The sequence below is a fragment of the Rhea americana genome, unplaced genomic scaffold (assembly GCF_003343005.1).
Source record: "Rhea americana isolate MKP2758 unplaced genomic scaffold, rheAme1 scaffold_396, whole genome shotgun sequence".
NCBI classification, from domain to species: domain Eukaryota; kingdom Metazoa; phylum Chordata; class Aves; order Rheiformes; family Rheidae; genus Rhea; species Rhea americana.
This window is the reverse complement of record NW_028186530.1, coordinates 184,803-198,091: the sequence shown is the minus strand read 5'-3', so window position 1 is coordinate 198,091 and position 13,289 is coordinate 184,803. Positions and strand designations below refer to the sequence as shown.

Genomic DNA, 13,289 nt, shown 5'->3' with positions numbered 1-13,289 from the left:
TGGGGGGCAGAGGGCGGAGCTGGATGGGCAGTCGTGGGCTCACAACTGGGGGTTATTGGTGCAGTCGCTGGGCACAGCTGGATGATGGATTCCATGCAGGGACACAGCTGGGGTGTCCTGGGGGGATGTGCAGGGCACATCTGGGCAGGGGGGCACAGCTGGATGGGGTTCCCTTGCGGGAGGCTGCATGGCTGGAGGGGGCCCTGGGCCAGCCGGACAGTTTGTAGGCACTGCTTCATTAAAACTGAAACCATCCCAAAAGTCAACAGAGAATGTGCTCATTCTTTATCTGTAAGATGTTTCTCCTGGGGGCTACGTGGTCACAGACCCACGGGGGGAAGGGAAGGGAAGGGAAGGGAAGGGAAGGGAAGGGAAGGGAAGGGAAGGGAAGGGGTCTCGCTGGGATCCAGCGGCGTAACGGCACACCAGGCTCCACTGGCGCCTCTGCCCTGTGCTTGCAGGCCTGCGTCAGGGGCTACCTGTTGCGGAAGCGGTTTCAGAGCTTGAGGGCAGAGTATGAGGCCGTGGTGATGGAGATCGAAGGAAGCCTGGACCAGCTGGAGTGGAGGGGGCAGTACTTGCTGATGCCTGTGTTTGTGGAGAAGGTCTGTGCCTTCGCCTGTGCCACCACACCTGGGAGAGCTGGTCTGCAGGACAGGCTGGGGTATTCGCAGCTTGGTCTGAGAGAGAAGACCAGCACCAAACCGATCCACGCGGGTGGGGGGGCCTGATGTCCAGGCAGCAGTGCTGCTGATGATTCTCTTCCACAGCGTAGTCTCAGTAGCTTGTATTTCTACCAAAGAAAAATTGCTTAGCAAAGGCTGGTTTTTGTGTCCCCGATTTGTGTCACTGAGTTCCAGACTGAGGCTTTCTTCCTGCAGATGAACCTTAGCCACAAATCAAACATCTGAACTGTGCATATGACTCCTGCAGTTTTTGCTCATGTGTACCAACCTCACTTGTTTGCACTGAGTGATCTGATCAGCTCTTGCAATGGCTCAGCATTGCTCTTTAACGAGCTCACCCCTTCTAGAACAAAGGCCCTTTAAAATGTTAGTGATGGCTCAAACCAGTGTATGTTGGTATCACGCTAGAGCTGCTGCTAACTGCAGGTCTCTGGCTAGGGCAAAAGCATTGGCCGCCCGAAGAGCCAACCTTTGAGATTTTTATATTTTTGTCTCTATGTTCAGCTGTTTGCATGTTGTTCTCTTAGAAGCCAGTGGAAGTAAAGCGTTCAGCTACACAAGAGACTGTATCAAGTGATAAAGCCAGCACAGAAAAATTGCAGCAGGAAACATGTCTCTTGGAGGCTTCTGAACCAGAAAGAGACTGGGGCTGTGGCAGCAATGTGAAACCTACAGCTGAGCTGCAAAGTGAGGAGGTGACTTCCAAAGGTGAAGACAGTGAAGTGAGGCCAAATGCAGGGACTGATGCAGATAAATCTGCTGCGAAGGTGTGCAGAGCCCCAGCAGAAGGCGAGGAGTGGAAGAACAACAACAGTGTTTCCTCTGTATGGGACAGCCCCGTCATGGAGACGGAGTCCCCCGGAGCCAGCCTGGGTAAGGGACAGGAGTCACTTTACACATCAGGGCTGCAGGCACTCCCTGTGTGGTTTGAATGACCTAGCAGTAAGTGCCAGTGGCAGAGGAGGTCTTGAAGAGCCAAAAGCTCAGGAATACACTGGTGAGTGCAAGTAACTCATTGCAGAAGAGACAACAGATGCAATCTGCGGTCTCTTGCCTGGGCCTTTGGTTGAAATCCCTTCTCTAAGATGTGTGGCAAGGAAACGGGACTGGCTACCGAGTTTCTGTTCTGATAGTAGTTTATTTGTCCGTTTCTTTGCAGAAATTCCACTTGAGGATTTCAAGGAGCTTCCTCAGACTGTGCCTGGCCTCGTGTCCTATAGAAAACACTTGATCATGGAGTTGCTGTGGTTGCAACAAGCTATTGTGAGCCGTAAAAATGTAAGGGCCTGACCCTGCCTCTTGCAAAACAGTGGTTTGGACTGGTGCCTGTTTGCAATCAGAGAAGTGTCATCTGTAGTGAGACTAGGGGTTGAACAGTGAAAGTTCAGTCACTCGAGGACTGGATCTGGTCACAGCAATTTTTTTCCCCTTCTCTTCCTTCTATGGAAAATGAAGAATGATAAAGGAAAACAGAGGCTGTTTAGATTTGGTTACAAGCTTAGCTCCTGGCCACTTAAAGAGATCTTGCTGCTTTGATAAATATCTGTACAATAGAGTAGTACATATCTAGGCACTCAGCAAGTTGCTATTTGCATTGCTTTAAAGGTGAGACTCATGTGAATGTTCTGGTCGGGTGCTAATGATTTCACTGGCTAGTCTGCCAAGGCAGGTGCTTTCCTACTTCTAGGTTTAATCGTCAATGCTTGATTTTCTTTCTCTGGCAGTACTTGAGGCTGAAAAAGAAGCTGGGGACTCCTGACCTGTAGGAGGATATTCCAGAGGATGCAGGAAATTTGTATTGCTGTGGAGCAGCAGCTGAGCTGGAGGACCATAGTCATAGCGTGACCTCATGGACAGCAGCAGCCTGGGAGATCTCCAGTTCCATGGACTGATGTTCTCCACTTCAGATGAATGTGCCAAGAAAGCCTTTTCTTTCTTTTAAATGTGAACATTTGGTCAAAACAGGGAGGTAAATTTCACTGCAAAGCCAGGGAGGTTGTGTGTCTGGAGGGAGTCCTAGTGAGGCCTCCTCCCAYAAGAACCCCATTTCTGATGGCTAAGCTGGATGCTCCTAGAGGTAAATTGAGGCTGGGAAGACTGTCACTTACAGAAGGTGTTTTTTGACCAGCTCCAAGTGACCAGCTGATTGCTTGTTGTTGAACTAAACTGCTGGATGACAGCGGGTGCTTTGAACCTACAGGAACAAGTTCTCTGCTGAATTAGGAGTGACCAATATTGGTATCTGAGTTGTATATTTGGGACGATTCTGTTTGTCACAGCTTTCCAGTATCTGGGATCTTCAAGCATTTGTGGTAGGTTTTGGGGAACACCTATGTGAAGTACTAAGTTAGGAGGAAAGTTTCCTAGCTTTCTGGTGCTATTGGTGGGAAGAGATGGCACATCAAATCTGACCTTTAGGAGATGAGACTGGATTCCTAACTTGCACGTCTCTGGCAGTGGTAATACCTCTACATGTGGCCARGTCGCTTGGACCAAACCCCTGTTGTTTGAGGGAACAAGTAAGGACTTAGAGGGTTTGGTGTTATGCCTTGAAAGCACTTTCTCCAAAGATATACTTTGCTCTAGTTTGGGGGTGTCTGAGGCCCTCAGAAAGGGATTTTCACACAGTGCTGTGGTTCCTTATTATGACCCTGAGCATTCTGTGCGCTCTGTGCTCCTACTGCCTGAACAGACAATCTTGCAGTATGGTGGCTAAAGCTTTTTGTTCCTGATGATGCTGACTTGTTTGCGAATAAAAGTTTTCCTGAAGTTTGTTTCCGAATCTGCCTGTCCCTGTCTGTCCTGCCTTCCTCTCCTGGATGGAGCCAAATGAGCCCATAGCCCATTTTGGCCCGTGGCAACCCATTCAGTGCAAAAGAGTGGTGTGTTCCTTGTGGTGTGCATGTCCAATAGCTGCAGGACAGAAACACACTGCACTTCTCACATAGGTGACAAGTGATAGCAAGGTGGGGAGGGCTTCTGGATACCACTGGATGGGATGTGAGCTGCTGCCACAAATGTACCGACACTTACTGCTCTTCTGAGCTGGTTAATCTGAGACTGGTGGCTGCATTGGCCAGTGAGGGAGCTCACAGTGGCCAGTGAGGGAGCTCACAGTACTCAGTGGGTGGTGAGAGTGAGCGTTAAAGAGCGGTGCAGTTCCTGGTGCTCAAACAAAAAGATGTTCTGCAGTTTGATTGATGTGGTATCCAGGCTGGCCCACAACTTCCTCTTGCTGGGCCTGCAGCCGTGGAGACGGCCAGTCGCTCCTGGGGCTCTGCTGGGACAGGAGGCAGAACAGAAAGGCACTTGGTCAGAAGGGTTTTGGCTCAGTGTGAGGCTGGTCAGAGCTCTCCTTGCCCCCACACTGGTCCTTTTACCTCTACGGTTACAGGAGCTTGCTTGACTCACTGGTGATGAACTCCCACGGATTAGCTCTGGCACCTGCAGCCAAGAATGTGGTGGTGTATCGCAACGGGGACCCCTTCTTCCGCGGAAGAAAGGTTGTGGTCAACCAGCGGCAGTTCCTGACCTTTGAGGCATTTCTGAATGAGGTGACCAAGAGCATCRGTGCACCCTTGGCTGTGAGGAATCTCTACACGCCCAGGCAGGGCCACCGTATCACTGAGCTGGGGGACCTGCAGGATGGGTGCCAGTACGTGGCTGCAGGCTTTGAAAGGTTCAAAAGGCTCAAGTGAGTAGAAGSGCCTTTGATTTCTGGGTTTGGAAAGTGGCTTTAAATCACCTGTCAGGGGATACATTGAGGTGTGAATGAATAAAAGAGGTACAAATACAATTATAAACAGAGGCAGATCTCTCTGTTTAATTTCTTTTCTTCGTGGAATCTACTGGATATATTCTGCTTTGTTTGGAAAGTGCAAATATTCCTGGTAAGGTCATTTGATTCTCAGAAGAAAACATGCTGGGGGAGGAATGCATTCTCTGGGGATGTTGTGATAGATGCTGTTCTGCCTGCAAGCATCTCATTTTGTGGTGTGTGGGAGATTCTGCTGCCAGCTTCCCTGTCAGARTCACCATTTGCACTGCCTCCACTCTGACAAATACTTTTGGATTGGTTTGGTGGAGTGTTTGTTTTTTAATCCTGCATGAAGCAGAAACATGAACAAGGAGCTTTTGGTATATCCTGAAAGTCAAAGGCTCAAATGATTCCTGGCATCACTTGAATCATCAGAGGATTTGTACTGTAGGGAGGCTGAATTTGGCTCACTGTGTGCATATTGTATTTTACTGAGGGAACAGTCCAAGCTGTATTAATACTGGTCAGCTATGGGAGCCTAGATCAACAATTTGCTCAAAGGACAAAAATGTTTTCTATGTCTTCAGCATGGAGAACTGAAATGCTCAGAGTTCGGCTGGGAATTTCTTAAATGTAGCACAAATTTAGCCTGAAGTTCTGGAGGTCCAAGAGATAAGAGGCCTGGAAGATTGTTTCAGAAGTGACCCAACAATAAACGTACTTGGTCACGACGCACTGAGGCAGGAGTCAGTCATGTTCGTACAGCTCTTTAGTCAGCTGTGGCACAGGATTCAGTTTTGGTCGCATCACAGACACACTTTGTATGTGTGACACTTCTTCGGTCAAAGTACTAGGGAGCCATGTGTAATTCTGGAAGAGGAAGAACTCACTCAAAGTGAGACTGCTGGGGGAAGCTGCATGGATGTGGCTCTGGACCCTTTCTGCTGTGTGAMATATCACCTAAAAGTCGGGCTGGAGCTTCAGCACTGACGGAGCCGCTTCCCAAAAACTGTACGTGGATGGTTTGGCCTGCAGCTGAAAGTTGGGCCATGATGGTTAGCAGCCTGTTCTTTCCCCTTTGGCTTGTTCATATTCCAGTGGTCACAGCTCCTGGGAAGTGTTGCCCTTCACAAAGTGTACCAGTTAGTATATGGTAACTTCTTGTTCTTGCAGCTATTTAAATCGTGGAATGAAGCAACGCAATGAGACAAGGAACAGCAGTAACATGCAGGTGAGTCCCTGAGCTGAGCAGGGAAAGGCATGAGTGCAGAATGAGCTGGGAAGAAGTGTGAAAGATGCTATGGCTGCCACTGATGAAACAAAAGTTCAGCTGAAAGGCTGCCAGCTGCCCACTGGAGATAGGTAAAAATGCCACAGAAATCCATAGGACTCTGTGTGTGTGGCCGTGTGTGTGACAGTGCTGGGACCACTGCTGTGTACCTTCCAGCCCCCTTAATAGTGTGGGGGAAGGATCTGTGCACAGTGGTTCATGGGTGCTGGTGATCCTGGAATGCACCCAGCTATGCAAAGAGCCTCTCCAGGCCTTGGTGTTGCTGACAACAAACCCCACCTAGCAGCGGGAAGTGTGAAGGCAGAGCAGACAGCTCCTGCCAGAGGAAAGGAACAGCCCTGGGAGGCTCTGTGCCAAGGCTGTGACAGTTTTTGTGCACTTAACTTGGTCTCTAGCCCAGCACTGTAGCACCCTGGAAGCAGAAYGTCTCAGCTCAATGGCAGAAGCACACCCACCTGTCCCGCATGATAAAGTAAGTGCCTCAGTGTTTTCTTCTTTGGGGAGGTGGGGGTATCTCTGGGAACATTTGCAAACACTGGAGGAGGAAATTTCTGCATGATCCTGGCAATCCCAGCTTCTCCCAAAAGTGTATGTTGCAAATACTGTCCAGGCATTGGTGTCCTACCTTTTCCCCACTTTCCACGTATTGCCTGTTCTGGGAGATGACAGAGATGCATGTGGCACAATTACCGTTGTCAGAGTCCTGTGCCTGGTCATGTCCTTAGATTAGGAACTACTAGGGGTAGGGAAAGCTGATATTTTCGTAAGTGTTACTAGAAAATTTCCACTGACTCCTGGTTGCAGCCTTTTGAGTAGTGGGTGACCACACAACACGGTGTGCGTATAAGGGGCTGTCACTGGCCTGGGGGCTGAAAAGTCCTGGTACAGCGAGTGCGAGTCCTGGCACATGCTCTGCCTTGTCTCTCCTGAAGTGTTTTCCGGAATGGGGATTTGCTGAGCCCTCCTTTCCGACTGCTGCTCTCCAAGAGCGCCTTGCTGGAGTGGGACATGATCCTGACCATGCTAACAGAGAAAGCCAATCTGCGCAGTGGAGCTGTTCACAAGTGGGTATCTAGACAAAGCACTGYGGGTTCTTCTGTCCCTGGACATAAGCATCACTGATTAGCACAGAGAACTAGGAGTTCAGACAGCTGCTTCTAACCTGCTTTGGCAAGCTCATTTGCTTTCATGGTCCTGGAATTTAGCTTTCCCTATCTTTAAATCAGGGATAATCCCAGTGCGCTGAATAGTTTGTGAGGAGGGCTGATGTTGCTGGTGGTCAGGTGACTTCCCTGGCATGCTCTGTTTAAACTCTATGTTATCTTTTCCTTGAGGCTCTGCAGGCTGGATGGCACGCAGGTGTCCACTGGGGAGGAGCTGGCAAACGGTGGTTACTATGTGGCAGTGGGACCTGAGAAATACAAAAACCTGCCCTACTTTGAGCTGTTGGTGCCCCAGCCTTCTGTGAACCGGACACTATGGTACGTAGGCAGGTATTTGCGGCTGGCTGGCTTAAAAAGTCCTCTCTGTGGTGGTCTTTAACTAAAGCCAACCTTTCCATAGCCCCTCYGTTCAGTGCTGTCTGCCTTGAGGCTTGAATCCTGCTTCATGTGATGGAAGTTCATAAAGAAAGAATGTGGCTGCAGAGCTTTTAGTGTAAGAGTTAGCTCCCGAAATCCAGAGTTCACCACTAAAGAAAGCAAGTGGTTTGGTTATTTCTCATTAAGTGTTCAGCAAGCACTGAAGAGCACCTGCCCAGTAGGTATAGTGTTGAATCTCACAGGCCTGTGATCAGCAGTGTGATATAAAGCCATCTGCCTCTTGGGTGGCCTTTTGTATCCTGTCACCTCAGCAGTATGTGACTGGTCAGTATAAACTATTGCTTCTGAGAGCAGTCTCAGCAGGCAAGCCACAGACAAACTGCCTCTCAGTGCAGGACTCTGGCATCTTGGTGGGGGAACGTGTGCCGCTGTGGAGTGTGCTCTAACTGTGCTGAGAACAGATGCCTCCGGGACCCTTCCTTGTGGGGAAAAAGGAAGGGGGGATCATGTCTTCCATGACTTCTGCCTGATAATGAGAATCTGCTGCTTTTTATGTTRCAGGAACCACCCAAATAACAGGCGCAAAAACTACAGCAAAAGGGTAGGTGGCTCAGCTGGTKTGGGACTGTATGTGCTATGAGCATAGCTGCATTTGTGCAGACATCAGTCTGTAAGCTATGGGTGGGCATAGCAGTTTCCATTCCCAATTGCCATAGTTACAGCACCCTTACTTGGCACCATCCCCAAAGGAGCAGCTGAAGACATAGCAAGTTTGCACTTGAATTCAATCTCACTGCTGAAGAAAATGTCCTTAAAGTGGCTTTACTCATCTCTTCTCCTTTCTGGCTGGTGGAGAGGGAGAATTCATGCTGGGACTGAGAGCTCTCCTGCTCACTGTGTGGGAAAAATAGGCAGTGGAGTCTGCAGGTATAGCAGCTGGGCTCTCTTGGAYGGTCCACTGAAAGCTGGATCTGTGCTTTCTCTGTTATTTTGAGTGCTATTTTGCTTTTAAAATTTCCTTTTCCTCTTATTTTCAGTTTGGCAAACTCTACACCACCTCCCAGGACAGAGCTAGTGACTCTGCTCTTGCTTTCTCATCTCAACAGGTAGTGACTACAGAAATAATTTTGTGTGTTCCCTGTATGTATTCACTTGTAATATCAACTTAAAGCCTTGTTAAGAGAATGCAATGTTACAGCCTCAGACCAGTCAGGGTTAGGGCTTGTAGGCAGGAAGTTGCAGTTTTTTACTGGACTGCCTTGCAAAACTGCTTGTTTTATAAGCTGCTCTATCATGAAGGCATAACAGAAGTGTGTGATGAATACTTTTAGGTGGACAGTCGCAGGGTGCAGACCACAGAAGCCACAGAGAAAGACAAAATCCCTGTTACTTCTCCACTGCTGCACAAACAAGACAAGAAATCTCACCTCCAAGAGGAACAGTCTGTTTTCCATGCTAAACCTGTCCRTGCAGGAGAAAACAGGAGGAGTAATGCAAATGTGCAGCACTGGCCTGATCAAGGTAAAGGACATTCTGCTATAAATGTTGAGACAGACTGGCTTTAAAGACAAAGTATTTGTAGATGCACTAAAAGAAAGCAGCCATGCAGTGTACCCAGCAACTTTTGCATTTCTGCTCTTTCCTCTCTCATCACGGCACATGAGGGCCATGACCTTTCCGTAACTTTAACAAGATCAGGCCATGGCTAYCTGCAATACCCATTTAACAGCTTTTCTCCTGCTTGCAGAAGGAAGTGTTTATAAAGCCAAAGATCCCAGGAAGGAGATGCAAGGTGCAGAGGCAGTAAAAGAGGATGAACACACAAAGGTGGAGGTGCCCATTGATCAGGTATGAGATACAATTTTCTGCCCTCTCAGGATTCTCATGCTGCTACAGGCAGATATTCATGGTCCCACTAGAACCCAYTGGTGCTCCTGATTTTGCACAGCAGGAGGCTGACTCCAGGAGACAGCCATTCAGGGAACATCTTCTGAGAAGTATCCCAACAGAGAAATGCTTCCTTTTTGTGAGATAGCCTGGAAAAAAGGTTAATCAGCAGCTTATACCAATGGTTTCGGGAAGTAGTTTGTTTTTTCTTGCTTGTTTTCAGCCAAGCTCTACACTAGATTTATAAAGCACTTTCCTCTGGAATTTGTACCAATGAAAGTAACCATGAGGGGGAACTTCAGAAGCCAGAGAGGTTACTGTAGGGCTCTTCATTTTAGAAAGTCTGGAGATTGTAATCTGGGTAATGAACACTTCCCTTTTCCTAGTATGTAAGAGCAACAGTGCTCCACTAGAGCAGAGATATCAAAGGCTTCCCTGGATTTTTTTTTTCTTTTTTTTTTTGGAGGGGGATCTAATTCTGTCCTTATCCCTCTTCCAGAGAGTTGCAGAGACTGTGGAAGAGGAATTTATACAAAAAGCCAAAACGAGAAACCACAACAAGGTACTTATTCCACTTGATGTTTCTGTGAAATGTGTAAGATCCTTCCTGGCTTTGTTCTGGTGCAGATTTTTACACTAAAACTTATCAGTCTCAAATACAACTGTTAAGCAGAATTTGCCTCTAGCGAGGTGCAGACTGGAAGCCAGCAGGATATAAATGTGTAATTCCTAAAATGACTGAATACATTTGTTAGGTAATAGCAAGTCTGAAACTTGAAGGAAAAAAAATCTTACTGTATTTTTAAAAACAAAAATCAGTGTGAAAAATGTCTGAAAGATGCTTAGTGTTAGTGGAGTATTCACGTTTTAACCTTTTCATAAGGATGCTTAGAGTTGATATAATGGGATGACATGCRTTATGATAAAGATGATTCACAGTTCTGCCTAGGTAGTCTCTGTGGATTAACTAGAACTTCAAAGGAAAACACATCCTTTGAACTTTAATTAGAGAAAGCCTTAGTAATGAGTTAGCCACTTCTTGGCTCAGTGTAGATTCTGATGTGCTGTATTTACCGAGACGCTGGGCCAGCATTTCTTTATCAGGGCATGGGGAGGCACTCCAGTGCCAATGCTTAAGTTGGCCTTTCCCTCGCCATGAGATCACATTGCTGTACAGGTGTTGTTATCTGAGTTTCAGAACTCTCCCACATACTGGGAGAGAATCATTCAATTAAATTCAAAGGTGGCTTAATGCAAAGGGACCTGAGTTTGCCAAAGTCATGKGAAGACTGGAAATGGAATGCAATAGTTTAGTCACAGAAGCTGTCTGTAACAGCAGAAGGTGCTACATTAATAACTGTATTTCTTTCRTAACACAAAAAGGTGTGGAGCACAGACAAATCACAAAAGATGGCAATGCAAAGGTATGCCAGTGTCTCCGAGGATGAAAAGCACTGAATGATGTCTTTCCTTGGCAGCAAGGAACTCTGAAGACTTCACCAAGGGACTGTGATGGGAGAGAGTCAGCTAGGTAGACTGCTATCAGGATAGCTGCAGAGAACAAAAGCACGTGATCCTCAGATTTGTAACACCAAAGACTGGCTGAGGTTTCTGATGAATTAACAAACTCTTCTAAGATTAAACACCCTAATTATCTGGGCTTGAGAGGGAAACTACCTGTGAACTAGGAATCAGATGCACAATTTTGTTAAATAATGTAAGTAGTCTTCCTCTCCTCGTATCTACAGTACGATGACTTGGCAGAAGAGATAGCTATTTTTCTGAATTCCAATTAAGAAAATGGCTTGTATCTGAATTTAGAGGAGGAAGATTTACCAAACAGAATTTACTCCTTTATAATAAAACATCTGCCAGAAAAATTGTTGTGTCAGATACTTCTTTTTAAAATATTTCATAGCATCGTTGTACCTTGAATGTGGAGTGCTTGGATAATGCTTGCAGCAATCAAATCTGCTCCCAAATTTGGTAGACATGTTTTAAGAATATCTGCCTAATTCAGGAAAAGTCTAGTAATAAATGGCTATTATCTCAACACTTTTTGTGCAAGATTTTGTTACCCTTGTAATTAATCATGAACTCTAGGGAAGGATACAGAAAGATGTTCCTTCAGTGATCTATCTGGTGTTTTGGACTGATTATTTCACTGGAAAGAAAGACGCTTCCTTTTGTAGCAGCAAACTGCACTTATTATTTTACAGATTGGAGTCATTCTACAAAATGAAGAACACCGAAAAGAGCCCTGTGATACACCTTTGGGCTGTGCAATGTGACCTGGATACATTGCAGCTGAGAGCAATGAAGGAAGCCACTTTCATAGCCTCAGCCATGAAAGAGGAGACTTCCTAACTGATTCTTTCTACAGAAGATCAACTGGGTCATAATTAAGGCAAAGTCATTTTCAAAGGAGAGTCGCTTTGCATGATTTATTAACAATTTATTATCCCTCCAGTGCAAAGCAAGACAATTCCCTGCCTTAAAATGCTCATGGAAAAAAATTCCTTAACCCAGGGCATCCAATAGGCTGTCCCTGAAAAATGCTTTGCTCCACCATGGTGCTAAGGGAATACAATCCATGTTTTCAGATGTATGTGTCAAAACGCAGCTTCCAATGTGCAACTGAGCCCACTGGTCTGCTGCTGAGCTGGAAACTTGCCTCTTCAGACCAGAGGATTATCTTAGAATAACTTYTCCTCCCGCTGTTTTTCACTGTATCTTGTTTATGAACCAGCTATGCAGAGAGTGACTCCTAGGACAGTGATCAGCATTCCTGCCACAGCCCCTACAAACATAAACAGTAACCACACCAAAAACACCAAAGAGACCAAAACAGAATATGGTCGCCTATGCTGTCAAGTTAGCAAATACATCCAGGAGGCACTGTGACAAAATGTATTTCAAGTCAAACTTACTTTTACCACCAATATCCTCTCCTAGAATCTTCCCAGTCACTAGTGTGGCTATCAAAGCCAGAGAGTTACAGAGTGGTACTGCCAGGGACAGATCTGAAATTGAACAGTTTCAACACAAAAATGAGTGATCTTATACAAATCACAGGCACTAAGTATGTAAGTGACTTTGCTGCTATTATAGTGCAGCTGCTGGATGTTTAGCTGGGCCACTAGACTAATGAAAAAGACTGCTCCCCTCAAAATCCCAATCCACCCACTCCACAAAAGCAAAGAGAACTAACCTGTGGATGCCAAGGTGAAATAGAAGAGGAGTGATCCACATTGATTGAGCAGAAATGGCACCATATACTGCAAGGAGAACAGAAATTTGTCAGTCGCTGYACACACAACAATCGGGTGTCCCACAGAAACAGCACCAGGAGTGGCCAATGAAGGAGCCCAGACCCTTTGCTCTGTGGTTTGTTTAGCAGCAGAAATGCAGTGCACTAGTGATCCTGCTGCCAGTAACAAACTGTTCAATGTCTTAGTTTCCCAACCCACAAAAGGCAGACAGCGCTTATTTTGTACAAAATAAGAGACTTAATGACTTGAAGTCTACAAAGTGGTCTAAATTCTGCAAGGGGAGAGCAGTGCTGTAGGCAAGTAAGTGAAGTATTAGGGAGAATAAATAATTCTGATGATAGCTGGACTATTTGGTAGTTCAAATAAAAATAGCAAGTCTAGAAATGACTGGATAGAAATGACCCCAAAGGCAGTTTAACACCCAGGTATTTCCCTCKCCCAGCAGCCAGAGCGGGGTCGCACCTTGTAGTTGAGGCCCAGAAAGCGGATCTCAGCAAGCAGCTGCCGCAGGCGGCCCCGGCCCCGGACCTGCTCCAGCCCCGCGGCGCCCGTCCGCAGGAACGGCCCAGTGCTGCCCCACAGCACAGCCACCAGCACCAGCGCCGCTGCCTCTCCTGCGGCACAGCTATGCCTCAGCGGGCTGCTGAACCCAGCAAGCATCGGGCCTGGCTTGCTGTCATCCCCCCATGGCGGCCCGCACTGGGGAGGTGCAAAGGCCACGTCCTGCTCTGGGATACCCCGCACTGGGCCCAGCCTGCCACAAAATGCCCCCTCAGGGAAGGCCCCACACCAGGCCCGGCCTCCCGCCATGTCCCCGCTCAGGGAAGGCCCCACACCAGGCCGGGCCTCCTGCCA

At 47.2% G+C, this 13,289-nt stretch overlaps 3 protein-coding genes across 4 annotated transcripts; 2 read left to right on the top strand and 1 right to left on the bottom strand.

Annotated features, from left to right (window-relative positions):
- Window positions 1–440: 440 nt before the first annotated feature.
- IQCC (IQ motif containing C) lies at window positions 441–3,468 on the top strand. The gene is made up of 4 exons (XM_085313784.1): window positions 441–605; window positions 1,214–1,559; window positions 1,846–1,964; window positions 2,411–3,468. Exons 1-4 carry the CDS (start codon window positions 531–533, stop codon window positions 2,450–2,452), a joined length of 582 nt encoding a protein of 193 aa, XP_085169910.1. The 5' UTR covers window positions 441–530; the 3' UTR covers window positions 2,453–3,468.
- Window positions 3,469–3,795: 327 nt separating this feature from the next.
- DCDC2B (doublecortin domain containing 2B) lies at window positions 3,796–11,042 on the top strand. Of its 2 annotated transcripts, none has more exons than XM_085313782.1 (11): window positions 3,796–4,380; window positions 5,617–5,674; window positions 6,130–6,206; window positions 6,667–6,798; window positions 7,069–7,215; window positions 7,837–7,876; window positions 8,313–8,381; window positions 8,607–8,796; window positions 9,023–9,123; window positions 9,662–9,724; window positions 10,641–11,042. In XM_085313782.1, the coding sequence occupies exons 1-11, from the start codon at window positions 4,103–4,105 to the stop codon at window positions 10,695–10,697; spliced, it is 1,212 nt and encodes a 403-aa protein (XP_085169908.1). In that variant the 5' UTR covers window positions 3,796–4,102; the 3' UTR covers window positions 10,698–11,042. The 2 variants fall into 2 exon arrangements, with proteins under 2 accessions (XP_085169908.1, XP_085169907.1); XM_085313781.1 differs by having other exon boundaries at window positions 10,546–11,042.
- Window positions 11,043–11,591: 549 nt separating this feature from the next.
- Window positions 11,592–13,283, bottom strand: TMEM234 (transmembrane protein 234). The gene is made up of 4 exons (XM_085313785.1): window positions 12,897–13,283; window positions 12,374–12,440; window positions 12,093–12,185; window positions 11,592–11,962 (listed from the first exon to the last, which is right to left on the bottom strand). Exons 1-4 carry the CDS (start codon window positions 13,242–13,244, stop codon window positions 11,901–11,903), a joined length of 570 nt encoding a protein of 189 aa, XP_085169911.1. The 5' UTR covers window positions 13,245–13,283; the 3' UTR covers window positions 11,592–11,900.
- Window positions 13,284–13,289: the final 6 nt, after the last annotated feature.

Excerpts from the sequence above, each read along its gene's own strand:
- IQCC (XM_085313784.1), top strand. The coding sequence starts at position 531 with ATGGAGATCGAAGGAAGCCTGGACCAGCTGGAGTGGAGGGGGCAGTAC. Across the intron at positions 1,560-1,845 it reads GTCCCCCGGAGCCAGCCTGG|AAATTCCACTTGAGGATTTC; the intron begins GTAAGGGACAGG and ends GTTTCTTTGCAG. Across the intron at positions 1,965-2,410 it reads CTATTGTGAGCCGTAAAAAT|TACTTGAGGCTGAAAAAGAA; the intron begins GTAAGGGCCTGA and ends TTTCTCTGGCAG.
- TMEM234 (XM_085313785.1), bottom strand. The coding sequence starts at position 13,244 with ATGGCGGGAGGCCGGGCCTGGTGTGGGGCCTTCCCTGAGGGGGCATTT. Across the intron at positions 12,186-12,373 it reads TTTCACCTTGGCATCCACAG|ATCTGTCCCTGGCAGTACCA; the intron begins GTTAGTTCTCTT and ends GTTCAATTTCAG. Across the intron at positions 11,963-12,092 it reads AGAGGATATTGGTGGTAAAA|GGGCTGTGGCAGGAATGCTG; the intron begins GTAAGTTTGACT and ends TTATGTTTGTAG.